At 38.2% G+C, this 17,361-nt stretch overlaps 1 protein-coding gene across 2 annotated transcripts; it reads left to right on the plus strand.

Annotated features, from left to right (window-relative positions):
• Positions 1 to 564: 564 nt before the first annotated feature.
• Positions 565 to 15,766, plus strand: gramd2b (GRAM domain containing 2B). Of its 2 annotated transcripts, XM_087849422.1 has the most exons (14): positions 571 to 779; positions 1,437 to 1,559; positions 3,712 to 3,799; positions 5,251 to 5,320; positions 5,593 to 5,696; positions 6,733 to 6,828; positions 6,946 to 7,017; positions 7,259 to 7,348; positions 8,774 to 8,876; positions 9,264 to 9,401; positions 10,853 to 10,928; positions 11,145 to 11,249; positions 11,638 to 11,722; positions 13,173 to 15,764. In XM_087849422.1, the coding sequence occupies exons 1-14, from the start codon at positions 688 to 690 to the stop codon at positions 13,212 to 13,214; spliced, it is 1,284 nt and encodes a 427-aa protein (XP_087705548.1). In that variant the 5' UTR covers positions 571 to 687; the 3' UTR covers positions 13,215 to 15,764. The 2 variants fall into 2 exon arrangements, with proteins under 2 accessions (XP_087705547.1, XP_087705548.1); XM_087849421.1 differs by lacking the exon at positions 1,437 to 1,559 and having other exon boundaries at positions 565 to 779; positions 13,173 to 15,766.
• Positions 15,767 to 17,361: the final 1,595 nt, after the last annotated feature.

Below are 17,361 nucleotides of genomic sequence, written 5' to 3' on the forward strand. Positions count from 1 at the left end.
GCAACAACATGCAGTTTTGAGTGCAGGCTGCATGCAGCCCGTGCAAATACTACTTACATAACCGCCGTTTTTCGTCATGCAACTACAGATGTTTTAAAGATTGAATGCAGTAAATCATGCCAACAGGACATTTTCTGAGATAAAAATGGGATTAGAAATTATAGAAATTAAGATGTGGGTCCATTTATTGCAATCCAATCCAGCTTTTTCTTAAATCTTTAAGGGGCTTCTCCGTGCAGCGTTCTGGAAAACAAACATACACATTTCAACATGAAGAAAGTCGGCAGGGATACAACAGGCTGAACATGTGAAATCATTTCCCCTCAGCAAAGGGAACCAGATCAGATTTCACCCTGTTTCGACAGAAGTGGAAGGTAGAAGTCTTGTTGCTGTGTAAATAAAACTAGATTGATTATGAGACCATTTTAAGTTTAGGAACACAAACAAAGCCGAGTAAAATGTCACTGATCAAAGGTTCAAATGCGCACATCTCGAACACACACAAACACACACTTCACCCTTTTGTGATCTGGTTGGCTGTGACATGTGAAACCGAGGGGCCCAAAGGACACTCCCACAGACGGGCAAGCAGGTAGGTGTAGGGAGCAGCGGATCAGGCTGCAGTTCTCACGGCAGCAGTCAGGACGTCTAGCTGAGCGTTTGCTTGGAAAATATCTGCCGAGCGTAATGACAGAACAGTGTGGGAACCAGCAGACGTCGCAGGAGGACGCCAGGAAATGTAGCAGAGGAGCTGCAAAGCATGAAGAAAGGGATTCTCAGTGAGTCTGTGGCTGTAAAAACAAAAACATCTCTAGAGTACAAAAGGCAGTGTCACACAGATATTTCTGTTAGCTGTTTTGGTTGCATTAGTAAAAGTTATAGCAGTACTCATGTCTTTTTGAATAGCAGAACAATCACTCAGATTATTGACTGATTAACTGACAGATCTTCTTGGCTTGTCAGCTTTTGGAATTGCATGAATTAAAATGATTCAGTCGTGAATTTACCACATGGTGAATATGGAGTCTTTAGGTCCCCAGGAGACTTAGATATTCATCACACAACCTTCACTGCAAAGAAAAAAAATGCATAATGGGGGATGCACATTTTATGAAGGTTGACTTTTATTCATAATTAGCTGTCTGGATTCTTTATGTTTACTTACCAAACTGTTGGATTCGTGATTGACTGGCACCATGGTGGGTTTCTTGACTTGTAAAAATTCTCCTTTATCTATTAATTGGTTGGCTTTTGCATTGCAGCTGGACAAGAAAGGAAGATGTGCTATTGCAGGATTTTTACTTACATAAAACTCCAGAGACTTACAAAACAAAACAAAAAACCAAAGAAAAAAATCTTTGCATGTTGTGTTGATTCCCACTTTTCTTGGACAGTATGATTTTGGGTTTTATTTCACTTTTTCCTTTCGTGTGTAGTTCAGATACAGAAGCTGTGGCAGAGGAGCAGCAAAGATTGAGCAGGATGTGCAGTGAACCACTGCAGGCTGCTGATCAGGAGCAGCAAGAGCTGACAGGGAGGAGAAAGCCAGTGTTAGTCAGGTAAGTTACAAACATTGTTCTCTGGTTTTTATCCATAAATATCTTTGTATTGTTTAGATTGTTGCATATGAAATTCAGACGTCATGCTAGGTCCAAATATGCCCAGTTATGAATATAGGTTTACCTTGAAAGTTTAGCTTGCCCTTTGGTCACCAGAGGTTCAAAGTCTGTAAGGTTCAAACAACCACAGTACAAATAGTTACCCACGTCCAAGGTTGAGTTAAATAACCTTGTGACACGACTAAAGGTACATTATGGTATAATATTTGCTCCTTTTGGTCTTATTTGTTAACTGGGATTCACCAGAAAACAACACATTTTCCATTCTTGACCTCTGCAATGCTGTTATATCTCAGTCCACTCCTTGTTCTCTCCTGAGAAGCAATTCCAAGACACTTTCTATCCTCTGAATGTAAACGGGACTTTTGCTGATTAGAGTAAATTCTATATCTTGTGTGATGTTTTCTATAAAGCTTTTCTTTCTTTTCTTTTCCTTTGGACAAACACTGATGTATTGTAATCCTTGTGGTGTGTTAACTTTGTGTGTTACAATCAGAGATGGGCAGTAACGCGTTACTTGTAAACCTCCGCCTACCCCACTCCTGCTTTACAGGTGAAAATAGAGCAACAGGACCGCTAGTCTGTGACTTTATTTATTTTCTGCTGTGTTTTACTGTCATCTATTTGAAAGAGTGAGTGTAAACACACACAAAAAAATATTTTATGTGCTGGAATGTGCAGAAAATAGGTTTAAATGTTAAACAAATTTCTTCAAATAAGAGAATGTTGCATATAATTTAATTTTTGCTTGATGCATAAAGTTAAAAGATTAAAACTAACAAAACAAGTTTTAAAAAGAGACTTTTCCATTTGATTACATTTTGTATGATGGATTGTGTAGAAAAAGTAGAATTGGGCTGAAAGATCTATCGCTTTATCACCTATTCAGGTTGTAAATCGTGTTTTTAAAAAGTAACTAAGTAACTAAGTAACTAAGTAATTAATTACTTTTAAAAATAAGTAATCAGTAAAGTAACGGGATTACTTTTTTGGAGAAGTAATCAGTAATTAGTTACTGATTACTTTTTTTAAGTAACTTGACCAACACTGGTTACAATCCAGCTGATCAAGAAAATAGTAGATTTCTCACTATGGATCGGGAGAAACTTGCTGCCCCATTCGGGGAGTTTAAATATTCTGGCTCTTATACAAGAGTGATGGGACAGCAGAGCGTCAGATGCTGAATGTTGCTGCGTATACAGCAATGCAGGCGTTGTACCAGATCATTGTGGTGATGAGTCGGTTAAGTGTGAAAATTAAGGTTTTGCCTTACCAATCATTTCATGTTACAACCTTCACGTATGATCATGACTTCTGGGTAATAACTGAATAAATGATACGACTGAAATAAGTTGGTGTGGCGGTGGACCCAGAACGATAATCTAATCTGTCCTGAGAGCTTCTCGGGATCCCACAGGAGGAAGTGGAAAATGTTGCTGGAGACGAGACCATTTGGAATATCCTGTTAAACCTGCTGCAACCACAAGAAAATGCACTGATGGATTGATGAATGATCAGTTTTCCACAAAGTGTTGTTTGACTTCATGCTCAGCACCCACAGAAACCTTTAATCTCACCATGATCTGACTCTCAGAAGGTTCAGAATAATAATCTGACCTTTGACTCTTTCCCACTATCTTAGGCAGCAATCTTCCCTAACCTCAAAATGTGTAACAGTGGAACAATGACTGCAGGTTGTTTTGAACCATTTGAACAAACTGACTTCTGAATTGTGTTTTTTTTTTTGAAAGCATAATTTCAAAGAAAATCCCATTTTTTGAACTAAGGAGTCATATGATGGTGCTAATCTGCTCCAGCTTTAATTATAATGTTGTCCTTAAAAAAAAAAGAGCATAATCTTAATCATTTCAACTTCATATTTTGGTTAGAACATTTTTTTCTCCAGCCTCAAATTATTTGAATATTTCCTGGTTTTCATAAAAGTATGATGTCAGGAATCGACAGCAGGCTGCTATAGTTCTTAAACACACTAAAATTAGTTTACCAAAGGTTGCTGACTTCTGTTTATCTTCAGTCTTATTGGTTATGTAATATGTTAAATCCTCTCTCTGAAATTTCTCTCTGTCCTCAGGTCAAAGACCTTCGACCATTCTCTCCTGACTCAGGTGCAGACAGACCCAGACTCCAAGATCGAGAGGAAGAAGTCTCACTACAGCCAGGTGAGAGGTCATTAAGTAAACTCTGATACATATTTTATTACACCTATAAATGTTACATGTAGGCCATTCTCGGTCGCTTGGTTTCCAAATGAGTAATATCAGATAAAATTTCTGCTGACTTGCTTTTCTCCAAGCAACCTTATTATCTTAGAAATGTAACAGGTTATAAACAGTTTGTGGGTCAGGCCTCCTTCTGGTTGGTCCTTCCTTTACTTCATGACGCCAACATTAACACATCCAGTGTTCTGACATGGTGCCACAAACCAATGTGAGGAATGAAAGTTTAAATAACATCACTGAATTGCTGCTTTAAATTTTGTTCACAAAGACAATGGATGATAATAATAATAATAATAATAATAATAATAATAATAATAATAATAATAATAATAATAAAGATACAGCCTGGCTATATCTGGTACTTTTTAGACATTTGAAAGTCAATTAAAAATTCAAAAAAAAAAATTCTAATCAGTTTTCACAAAGAGGTTTTTGTACACTTTCAAATGAAAGAATTTAAAACTTTAAAATAACTTTTTCTAATAACTTGTTAGTAAATAGATTAATTGGCTAATGACTTGTTAGCTATAGCTTATTCAAAGCTAACAGTGGAATTATAGTGCTGTTTATAAGTGGTTAATGATTCCACCAGTATTAAAGATACTTAGTCTAAATTTGTATATTTAAAAATGATTTTGTATTTTTAGCTATGCTTTCATGTCCAAAATATCTGCATATTGCATTGAAGAGCTAGAACACGAATAAACATTCGTGTAATGCTACATGATGGTGCAGTGAGCCAATGTGGCCTTTATTTAACCAGGCAAAACATTAAGAGCACATTGTTTTTCACAGCGCAAAAGGCAAAACTTCGTAAGGACACGAGTGTTAAAACAACAGCGTCACATGTCCAGGGGTAAAATATTGCTTCTTAGAGGTGAACGTTTTAGCTCGAGATTAATTACAAAAAATATCTTTATACTTTGTAAATGGTTGAAAATGCCTAAGCCAGTCGGTTTGGTTTACCACAGTTATTTGGTTAAGTTTGCCTGTCCTTTGCAATTCTCTTGCAAAAATGTCTTATAAATTCTAAACTGTAACTGGTATCCACATGATTCAAACACCATGATTGCCTGCACACGCACAAGCTTGTTTTGGTGTATGGGTGATGTTTCTATGATGGAGTGGAACTAGAGCTTTTTCTCTGTCTAACAACATGTAGCTATACACTGCTGCAAAACAACAATCCCATAAATAAATGCTCTGTAGTTTGAGAGTACCGTGAGTTTTACAAGCCACATTTATTTATTACTTTTCTCTGATAAGAATTTATCCAAATGTCAGCCTTAGCTTTAACTGATATTGGTGTGTGTATGTGTGTGTGTGTGTGTGTGTGTGTGTGTGTGTGTGTGTGTGTGTGTGTGCGTGTGTGTCCGTGTGTTGTATTTCAGGTTTCGAAGACCAACTGCCAGTACCATAAAATATTTAAGGAGATCAGCAAAGAAGAACAGCTCAGACAGAGTAAGTCTTTAATGATCACAGCTATCCACTCCACCTTAAATACTGAATGAAGGATTAGGTCATAGTTGAACATGTGATACCAGAGCCTCTTGTTAACCACCTGATGATAATAGAATCCCTATGATAGGACTACAGTGTAAATTCAAAGTCCGATAATAACTTTATCAAACTCTTTTGTTCAACACAAACACTGAACTGGTCTTTTCTTGTTTTTTTTCCTCACAAACATCTAAAAATAATGTGTTTTTTAATGTGCTTTACTTGTTTGTTAGGCTACACCTGTGCTCTTCAGAAAGACATCCTCTACCAAGGACGCATGTTTGTCTCCGACCACTGGATCTGCTTCCACTCCAAGGTGTTTGGAAAAGATACCAAGGTATGCATTGATGTCTGTTTTGTATCAGCTCACAGGAAAAGGCTGAGAATCTGAACGAGATCGTCGGAGGAGAATCCACAGATGTTTTCAGCGGTGTTTCTCGGTTCCACGCGAGTGTCAGAGTCTTTGTTGTGTTGATGCTGTTTAAAGTGGCGAACACAGTGAGGTGCCAGCAGCAGCAGCAGCAGCCGTTTGATTTGATGAGATATGTCGGTTTAAATTATTTAACAGTTACCTGGAGAAGTTTCACAGAAAACAGAACAATTTGCTGTCGTTCAGAAAACAGCAAACAGTCAGTTTTATCCGTTACACAACACTTGAGAACACAACCAAGAAGAACTCGGTGATGTAAAATAAGATTTTTAACCTCAATTTGATTTTTATCAACACAATTTAATTGAATAATAAGTGTGTCGTTGTTTTGGCAGCACAATCATGGAGCTTTGCTTCATGAATAGAGGACGTTTGAGCACTTTTGAGAGCCTTTGCTTTTTCACTTTTACTTCAGTTTTGCAGGAGTATTTTTTTAAATATCTGGACTTAAGTAAAGAATGTCTATTTTGCCACATCTTGATCCAAGCAGTGCTTCTGCAATAAAAAAAGATTGTTTTTCCTCCATGAAGGGACATGCTAAGTGGATAGGTGATATTGTGCGGGCATTGTAGCGCATTATTCTTTATTTTGTAAGCCAGCTGTGTTTACACACACGCAGCCTGCAGGTACAGTCTGCAGAGGGACTAATATTTTGCTGCATGCATGAACACATGCAGATGACACCTTGCTGCTGTGTGGTCACGACTGGATTGTTTTACATCTGTTACTGCATGGGAAACATCTGGAACTCTCAATCTAGGCTGAGAAAGTAATTGCAGTTAATGTGTATAGATGGTGATGATTAAAGCTGACGGAGGTCAGTGAACAGCTCGTCTCTGCTTCTGATCCGCGCTGTCGCACAGTGACGCCGGCCTGCAGGTGCGTGAATCTTTTTCTCTGGTTTCAAAGCTGGTATGAAGGATCGAACTGTTCTGTGTCCCAGGTCGCCATCCCAGTGGTGTCCATCAAAAACATCAAGAAGACCAAAACTGCCATCCTGTTGCCAAACGCTCTGGTGATCGCCACCACAAATGACAGGGTGAGAGAAATCTCGCTGCTTCTCACCACGATTTGATGAATTAAGAAAAAAACACAGTATTTTTGCACATGTGGAAAAGTATTTCAAAAGACTTTTTTTCTATTTCTGCTGTTGCAGTACGTGTTTGTGTCCTTCTTGTCCAGAGACAACACCTACAAGTTTTTGATGTCGATCTGTCCTCATCTGGAGGTACGAAAGGCTTTTTATTTAGATCCACGCATACCTGTTATGCTTTCCTTGTTTTCTGTCATGTATGTACTGCTCATGATCAACAGGAAGACATTGTGAGCCGAAAACTCGGGCTTTAAACTAAACACTCAGTTTCAGATAATTTTCTGCTTTCTTATGTTATTCATTTTAAATAAGTTTGAAGACTTGAGGATCATTTAAACACATGATGTTTGGTTATGTATTGCATGCATATAAATAGGGGAAGAGTCCATGCAGCAGCCCCCTTCCCTCCTCAGCTGAAAACAGCTTTAGAAGTCAGAGGTCACCGCTATCGCCTCGCTTTCCTCTGGTGGGTCAAACACAGCAAAAACACAAACACAAACAGCCGAATACCATAAAGTTTCCTGATACAACAGATACTGTTTTTATTCTGCCTACATATAATAAAATATATAAGAATAAGAAAGCATCATGCTTTTGGGTCCATGTCTCTCTGGTCTCTTTTCTGACAGAAAGATATTTTAACACATCAAACTTGAGGTGAAATAAAACCGATATCCTCGAGAGCTGGAGCTGTAACGTGGCAACTAAGCATTTCAACCTATGGGGACAGAAGCTGTTCAGAAAAAAAGACTCCCTGCATAAGAGTTGGCAAATCGTTTAGTAACATTTTGCATATGTTACAACTGGATATTTGTTGCATGTTGTGTTTATGCATTCAACAAAGCTGTGTCCAAGAGAGAAGGCTATCCTGTGAGACACTTCCTGACATCAGCATCAATCGCCCCAGGTCCTTGTGGCTAAAGCTTTATGTATTTATTTATTTTTGGCCACTTTATCCCCAAACAGGATCTTTGAAATGTTACTTTTCCCATTTTAATTCATTTTGTGTTTTCTCTGACCTCGAAAGTCTTTATCTCTAAAAGTGATGCTTTTAGAGTGCCTGTGCAATTTAATACAACTGCATAAACTCCACAAAGCAAATGTGTTTTAATATAATCATTTAGTTTGAATGTTGAGGTTGTAGGTGAGTTATTGTAGTTTTATCATTTTAATTACTTTTGATTGATATGTTTTGTGTTTTTGCTTCACGTTCGGTTTATTTTCAGTTAATTTCCCATGTGTGTTGGCTCCTTTCATTTTACTTATTATTGTTTGAACGTCTTGAGTTACAGTTTAGTTTTTATTAGTTTAGACTTTTTAACTATTATATTACATGGGATATTTGCCAAGGGATACATTTTGGAAGTTAAAATAAAAGATAAAATTAGCTGACACAGCGAAGCCGACGTCCAGTTCCTGCAGCAACATCTGCAACAAGAACATCAGCAACTGGATGTTCGATTTTAGATTTTATTTTAGTTTTTAACGTATAAAATATTGTTTCAGATAGTTTGAGGGTTTTTTAGAAGTATTTTGCATAAATAATGAAAATTTACAACCTTCATAAAAGCAGAACTACAACAGAAATTGTATTCAGTTGAATTAAATTGCAGCTTTCTAAAAGCATTAAGTTCTCATGGAACTAAAGTGAATTGTCATTTCCTATTTCCACCCTGGAATCTTGGGTTCAACCATTTTTTAAATGTTTATTATTATTAATCACTTTTGTTTTTGTTTGCTCCAATTAAAATATCATTTGTAGGAAAATGTGAAGTTTTTTTCAGTACAGATACGATCGATATGATAGATATGCTCATGTTTGGATGAGGAGGGTGAAGCAGCTGCTAGTGCCTGCTAGTTATACTCTCTCTGTGTCTGTGAATCTCTGCAGAGTGAATTCAGCGACCTGGATGGAGCGGTGAGACACAGGAGGCAGGAGATGGAGGAGAGCAGCAGCTCTGACTCTCAGGTTCCAGACTATGACAAGATAGAAGGTACTGCATCGCTGTCCAGCTGACCAATTAGAAGCAGTCGCATGCATGTCACATGTATTGTCTGTGGCTGTCAACGTTTTTACTCACAAAACCTGAACCACTTTTGCACTTCAGTAGCAGAATCTGACTTGTGCTACTTAGTGCTGCTATAATTTTCCTTCTTTACCCCCCCCCCCCCCCCCCCCCACACACACACACACACACACACACACACTTACACAGCTGCGATGAAGTTGAAAATGAGCAGCTTGTATTGCAGGGCTTATTCAAACATACTCAGTGTGTCTTTCTCAAGAGGACTTAATCGGGATTACAAACCTGCCCCAAGTCATAACAGGCCCTGGGTTTCCCGTTTTGAATGCTTTGCTTGCCTTTTTGCTTCTATAGAGTTCACCGTTCCTCCATTCCTGGATATGCTGAAGCACACAGACAGTGCATCATCTCCAGACCACCAGCACAAAGTGAAGAACCCACATCTGAACCAGCAGGGTCCAGACAACAAGCAGCACTCCAAGCACCACCGAGGTAGGATGAGTCTTTAATCAGGGTCGTGTTAGTTTAAACGTCACTTTTATTTAAACCACTGGCACTGAACCTCTCATGGGACTATGAATTTATAATTTTATTATTTTAGTCCCTACATTTTATTTCTCTTTTTGGTCAAATTCATCATAGCATTGGCTCAAGTTTAGCTGACTCAGCTCCTTCTGTTTGGACTTATTTCTGTTGACATTGCTGCCTGCACTGTCCTGTACTGCTGCTCTCCTCACCTCTATTTTTACAGCCAAATATAAACTGCTGCTAACTTTGTAACAGTAAAATAAAAAATCGCTTTTAGAAGTGGTAAAATGAAAATATCCTCAGCTGTACTCAGGATTAAGGAGTCAGTCTGAGAACGCCAAAATTCAACAGCATTTAACTCTAAAAGCCACGAGAGGTGAGCTGAGGTGCAAAGAAGCACCGATTGTGATCTCATATGTGTCGTGTATGCAAACTGACCCGCGGGGATTTCCCAGAACACACACTTGTCAAATATAAATAAATGTAGTCCTGAATGATCTATATTTATCACTGAAAAAAAAAATACTCTGATGTTTTTGTCAAATAATAATATTATCATGTACCAACAGTAAACTTAATATTTTTATTTGTTATTAACAGGGTCTGTATTGGTCATAATTTTGCACATTTGCAGAGGAGATTTGGCAAAATGGGTTGCATGAAACTCATTTTAAACATTTGTTTCTAAATAAAGAAATACGTCACCTGGATAAATATTTTTTCTAAATGCATTAGATATCTTCTTCCCAGAATCCCTCACAGCTGCCCAAATTTCCTGCATATTCGCCAATCATCCATTCACTTCAACTTATCCTTTTCAGGGTCACGGGTAACGCTGGAGTTTATCCCAGCTGTAGGGACAAGAGGCAGGGTACACCCTGGACAGGTCGCCAGTCTGTCGCAGGGCTAACACATAGACAGAGACATTCGCACTCACATTCACACCTATGGGCAATTTAGAGTTTCCAATTAACCTTTCCCACTAAGTGCATGTTTTTGGACTGTGGGAGGAAGCTGGAGGAGCCAGAGAGAACCCATGCAAACACGGGGAGAACATGCAAACTCCACACAGAAAGACCCCGGCCTGATGGTGGAATTGAACTCAGAACTTTCTTGCTGTGAGGCAACAGTGCTAGCCATCATGTCACCGTGCTGCTTCTTCCATATTAATGGAAAATACGCCCTTATGATCCATTCTTCCATCTGCTCTCTCCTGCTTATCCAACCATAACTCTTCAGCTCCACTTCTTTTCTTGCTTATATTTATAATGACTCCTTTTCATATTGATTTCTATGAGTTGATGAAGCAGTCTATTCCAACCTTTTTAATGCAGTGCTGCTCTCACATGCGTAGGGCATTTTACTTTGTGTCTTTTTGTCGTAAACAAAGACATATTTGTTTGATCTTTCTTCAGGCTCGGATGTGGTGATTGACAGCAGGTGTCTGAAGCCAGTTTCTCTCAACACTCTGCTGATGGTCTACATGTTCCTGTAAGTTTGCTGCCTTTGATTCATGCATGTCTTCACTAAAGGATTCTTCTGTCACTCGTCATAATTGGAAATTAAGCTGATCACTTATATGATCTGTGGATTTATCCCATCCATTCATTGGATGCACATTAATTTCAGTTTATCATTACATTTTCATTTGTAGTGCATTTTAGCCTCATTTTGCTCATCTTCTCTTTTACCTGTGTTTTTCCTCAGAGTGTGCACCCTGGTCTTGTCTTCATGTTACCTGGCGTTTAAGATCATCTCACTGGAGCAGAGACTGACAACGCTCGGCGCTGTGGCCGAGTTCACACACCCGGAGTGAGTCGTCGAACTGTCTGAGACTCTGACAAGCTCTAGAAAACTTAGATAAAGAAGCTTGAACAACTGAGAAATTAGACATGGAAATGATAACCAGATGAAAGAGAAACAAAAACTGCAAAAGCGTCACGATGAATTTTATTCACATCCTCACAAAACAACTTTAAAAATAGCCCAAATAATGAAGCTAATGATCCAAACTAAACAGGCAACAGTGGATTCACACACATGAAATGGTTTCCTTATTTCGTCTCAAGGACTTTGGTACAATAATCTACAAGATTTACTTTTCTCTGATTTATTCATATTAGATTTTTGCTGATACATCTGACCCTTGTGAAGATTTTAAATCATTTTCATGGTGATTATTTTTGTGTTTTATTACCAGAAACAATTTTCTGAGTGGGTCCGCTGACGTAGGCACAAATCTTTTATCTGAACTGCTAACCATCAACCTGATGAAGCTGGAGAAGGTTGGTCTGTCTTTGTTTTTGATAGATACAGCCCTCTGGATATGCTATAATCCCCATTGATAATTTAATAATTAAATTATTAGACCATATTCTTACTCAACTAGAGTAGCTTTGCATGATTCACAGTTGTAGAAATAATCCCTCTTTATGTTATACTGGGTGCAACCCAGCAGTTAATCCTCTGTCTGAAAGTTGCTGTTTTAGCTCCATCTCTTTAAATTTAATGCAGAGATGGCGATGTTAGGGAAATATCCACTTTTTAGTACCCTGCAGATCCAAGAATAGGCAAAAATGTTCAAATCTGAGCAGTTAGAGGTCTGAAGCCTGAGTTACTCACTTTGGGATTACACAGATCTCATTATTTGACGTTTGGGCCATGTCTACAAGTGCATATGCTTAAAAAAAACTAAGGAAAAGCATAACAGGTCACCTTTAAAAATTGCGTGAATGTGTTGTCAGGTGTTTCTTTCATGAGCCTCTGAAAGCACACAGCAGGAAGGCTTCAGCAGTTTCCAAAGAGCAAAGTGTAATTGGATGCCTGTTGCCATTGATCAAACATTTATAGTCAGTGATCAGTTCAGAGCATCATTTGTAAGAAGAGCTCCATCAGTCTACACTCCATTTATATTTCAGGCTGACATTCGTCTCCTTACAAAGAAAAAGCAGCAGCTGACAGCCGCCTCAGTGTTTTAGACAGAAAATAAAGGTGGTAAAGGCTCAGAGCTGTGTCAGACTGTAGAGTCCACCTTGATCCTGAGTGAAATGAAAACTGGAACTTGACTGGAAATATTTATTTCACATTAAACCCGCTACTGAAAGAGATGATTTGAATTTAAATTGCTAGGAAGGGAGAAACTATCCACAGCTGCCAAAAAGAGTTAGGCCTGTAAACATTTAAGAAATAAACATCAGTCTTCATGTTTGGAAGAACTGCAGTTTTCTGGAAATCTGCTAATTGCACTACTTTGTTAAATAAGCATTATTTAACTTCATCTTTTACTCAAATCAAGTGGTCGTCAAAATTAGTGAAAACTCATGAATGTTGTCTTGATGGATACCTCCATCTTTTATATACAGTCTATGGTTTCCGTGTGTCTGCAGTGGTCTACTTGATCTCTCTGCAGACTGACTGCACAGCGATTATGCCAGCTTCACGTGTGCCAGAATAGTAAACGTGCCAATGATGTTGGTACTGTTCTCCACATCTTCTGTGTTATAACAGATATTCATGTAGACATGCGCTAACTGCTGTTTCACCTGCTTCAAGTCTGAGTCTCTAGGGATAAGGAAATGACCTTAACAACAAGATAAACAGGAGCAGGCTTCATTTTGAAATCTACACTTACTAACCAAGACAAACACTTGCAATATCATCAGATACGTTTATCTGCAGTCGAGTTTTCTGCCAATACAGTTTACAGTTAAGCAAAAGCAAACTTTGTTCTTTCAGGTGCAGAAGAACCTGCAAAGACTGCTGGAGGAAGCTGCCTGAAAGTACAGAAAACCAGTATACGCACAGTGAAAGTCATATATATTATTTTTGTAAATATAGTGTAAATATGTATGTTTGTTATAAAAAAAAAATAACACTACTGGAATGTATTCTGCCCTATGAAGCCAAAATACAGTAACTACTGTATATATTTGGTCAAATATACCCAACGTCTGGGTTTATATTTGTTACTTACATACTTTTGTATTATTTCAAGACTTTTTGTGCTCCACATGTGTAATTGAAAGTGAAGTCACAGCAGCATTAACAGCAGCATTCTATGTTAGTGTTTTCAGAAACTCCTTGACATTGGTATCAAGTTTCTGTACTGTTGTCTGTCTTTGTAGGGCAGCAACTATAATGATACACACAAAATAAATCCTTTTAAAAGAGAGAAACATTAATGCTAAAAATGGCCCCCTCTGGTGAAATTTGAACTGTTTTGCAGGGCTGCACATAAGTGGTCCGCAGGTGCACATGCGCTTTCAAAATAAAAGACGTGCACAAGATAAGAAGTTGCAACGCGCGTTTGCGTACATATGATTTTCTGGAGGACGACAGACATTTGTTTAGAACTCTTAAAGATGTCAAAGAACCAAGCTCCTTTAAGCAATTACAGAAGGAGTCCGGACAAATGAACGCACAGCGATGTGGTGCAGAATATGCAGTGAAAATCCCACTCTAGCGGACAAAAACAGTGCCTTTTAGTCCGCTAGAGTGGAAAAGAATACGCGCTTCTTTTGCGGTTCGGACTCCTGACATTTCTTTGGAGGTGGAGGAACGCCAAAGTAATTGCTTAAAGGAGCTTCTTCAACATCTTTAAGAGTTCTAAATAAATGTCTGTCCTCCAGAAAATCTTATGTACGCAAACGCGCGTTGCAACTTCGTATCTTGTGCGCGTCTTTTATTTTGAAAGCGCATGCGCACCTGCGGACCACTTATGTGCACCCCCACCCACCTATGGGTGTGCACCCTGGTGTTCAACTTGGTCATAGTTAAACCATCTTTAGCTGCTGTTGAGTTGTTGCTAAACCTGTGGCAGGCTCTGGCATTTCAAATGACCATTTGATGATTTAAAGGTGGAAACATGTCATGTTTTATGTGCTTCTATTGAGGCTTTCTGTTTACTGAACTTGTTTCAGTTTGGTGGATCACAGTGATGTCTGAGCCAGCTCAACACTTCTAAATGTGATATTTAACCAAAAATAAAGCAATTCAAATAATGAATTCTGATCAAAAATTAAAACACCAGAACGCAGGTGGTGGCCGTAGCTGGAGGTCATGGCCAAATTCTCCTAGAAAAAGAAAAGGAAACTGCTTTACAGGTATTTGTTACCTCATTTTGCAGAGGATACACTGGACCAACCATTTTCAAAGGAACAGAGAGATAATCCTGTCACATGATACAAAGTGTTGCATACTATAATTTAACTGTTTTTGAAGCATTTCCATTTAATACCATTAGTTGCTAGCATTGCTACTTATGGCATTAAATATCGTCACAGGCAAACTATGGACTTATGCTACTCACTGTTATGAAGTTTTGCCTCGTGTGAAGCACTTTATAATCACAGACTGTATATTTATTATGAACATTTCTCTGATGATGATGTCACCAATTGGTTTTGGACCACTTTATGAAGCCTTAGCTTTAGCATTTTTGTTTTTATTAGACAGAAGTGGTCATATTAGAATGACATGGTAGAGTGCTACGTTATCAGATGTAGGCACCTGCAATTAGGAACAAACAGCACAAACACAGTGGATAGGTCCAGTTCAGTGAACTGAATTAGTGAAGAACAAAGCCTAGCAGACAGACATCAAGTGCAACTTCCTGTGTCAGGACACCTGTAAAACACAGCACACCACTGACACACTATCCACATGGATCAGTTGTAGCTGCTATCCAGGGAAGACTGGAAAGTATGAGTCTACTGGAATTGACTCCCTTTTAGAACTAGTTTCATTTGGCCACTTGAGCAACTGCAGCTACTGGAAAATTCAGTGTTTCTTAATTTTTCAGTCCTAGAATTTGCCGCTTGAGTGTAAAGTAGATTCTTCCAAAAATAAAGGTAATTTGATATCTTTAAATGGTCAAAATGAAGTGAAATTTGTAATAATAATGGATTGCATTTATATAGCGCTTTACACTTCCACTATTCATTCACACACTGGTGGAGGCAGCTACAGTTGTAGCCACAGCTGCCCTGGGGCAGATCGACAGAAGTGAGGCTGCCATATCGCACCATCGGCCCCTCTGGCCATCATCAGTAGGTGAAGTGTCTTGCCCAAGGACACAACGACCGAGACTGTCCGAGCCGGGGCTCAAACCAGCAACCTTCCAAGACAAACTGCCAATTCTTGAGCCACAATTGTAATGCAGACTGCATTTGTCCTTATTTGGTTGCTGCAAAATGCAACTTTTTGGGATTACCACTAATTTAACAAATAAATATCACTGTGTATTTCAAGATTCTTCCACAACTGTCTCTGAAGCCCAAGGTTGTTCATTTTGGCGACAGGCGTGGGACTGTTTTTCCCCCAAGCAAGCCCAACTTTTAAGTGGTGTACTCACTGCCATTTCTCACGTGTAATTAACAAAATACAACATAAAATACTCAGTGCTATAATGCCAAGGCAAACCAAACCAAGGCTTCTAATATTTGTATTTCTTTCATTTCTAAGACATTTCTTAGAAAATGAACCTTCCTCTCTTAATATAATTTATACCCCCTTTGTCTTTCTGTTTGTGTTATGTTCCTGAGAAATCACATTTACTTCCATTACTTCATCCCTAGTAAAATAAATAAAATAACAAAAAAAATTAATTGCACACAGAAAAAAAAATCTTCTGTTGAAAATAATCTTTAAATTTGTGAATTATGAAACAACACAGTTCCAGTGGGATGTGCTGTCATCTGTGTTGTTCTTACTATGGCCACTGGGTGGCGCCAAAGTCAGAAAGAATGTTGCGGTTTGCCTCAAACATTAACACTTCACAGTTACTCTTTATATACTAACTTTATGATAGTGAAAAGTACTAGTATACAGTTATTATGTGCAGCTACATTTACTGCAAAAACTTTTGTCATTTCTCAGCTTGCATAGCTTCTCTTCTTCTCTGTTTTACTCTTCCTGCCATCAGAGGTGCAAAAAGAGGAGCTGAAGGAACTCCAGTCAGTCACAAAATAAGACTGATTTTGAAGATTCATTTTTAAACTGAAATTAGTTATAAGAATTATGATTTTTGATAATGCTGCACTATAAATTGCTGTGTTATGATGTCATGATGGGTATTAATGGTATTTATTTTTCATTTAGGCTACTATTAATTAAATTGACAAAATGGTGCAATGAAAAGGGCTAGTTATGTAAAAACCCCTCCTTTCACTATGATTTGTATATTTAGTGTGAGCCTGGCACATCGCATTACTCCCAAACAACACTTTTTCCTACAACATGTAAGGATGAAGTCTGTTTTTAAGGGAACAGAATTGCAATCTGATTTTTAGCCACAGTAGGCAAAGAAACTAAGCCTGTTATAAAATGCTCATGGATGGGACATTATTGAGAGAAAATGTACAGTGAGCAGGATATATCTTTCAGTATGGTTATATTATATTAGGGAAAGATTGTGACATAACTAGCTAGTTGACTTCTGACCTATCAGCCAATCAGCTCCTTGTCTTCTAGAGGTTGTCGCTACATTGCTACCCGACTTGCTACTTAGCTTAACCTTTAAAAAACAAACTTAACTTACAGAAAACTTTACTTACATATTTAGAAAGGTTTATTTGTTGTGTGCATATATTTTTATAGCTAGTCCCAAAATCAATCCCTTAGGGCCGATGAGTTAAAGGCTACCAATTTTAGCCAATATTACTCTGGATTAACTTCTGTGCAAAACTGTAAATAAAAGCTGAGTGTCACTTTAGAGTCTAAAACAAGTAAAGCCAAAGCTCAAGTGTCCTAAGGGAAACACCTCTGGTTACAATGAGATTACATAGAGGTCTATGGCAAAATAACCCTATGCTTCCTTGTTCTGTGACCACAGTAAACGGTTTCCTGGTTAGATATGGTCTCAGTCACTAGTTCTGAGTCTTATTAAACACTGTCTTGCAGTATCTGGTTTCCAAAATCTAACAGT

Source organism: Neolamprologus brichardi, chromosome 12 (assembly GCF_056152115.1).
Source record: "Neolamprologus brichardi isolate AB-2024 chromosome 12, ASM5615211v1, whole genome shotgun sequence".
In the NCBI taxonomy this organism is placed as follows: Eukaryota; Metazoa; Chordata; class Actinopteri; order Cichliformes; family Cichlidae; genus Neolamprologus; species Neolamprologus brichardi.

Excerpts from the sequence above, each read along its gene's own strand:
- gramd2b (XM_087849422.1), top strand. The coding sequence starts at position 688 with ATGACAGAACAGTGTGGGAACCAGCAGACGTCGCAGGAGGACGCCAGG. Across the intron at positions 6,829-6,945 it reads TCGCCACCACAAATGACAGG|TACGTGTTTGTGTCCTTCTT; the intron begins GTGAGAGAAATC and ends CTGCTGTTGCAG. Across the intron at positions 7,018-7,258 it reads CGATCTGTCCTCATCTGGAG|GGGAAGAGTCCATGCAGCAG; the intron begins GTACGAAAGGCT and ends GCATATAAATAG.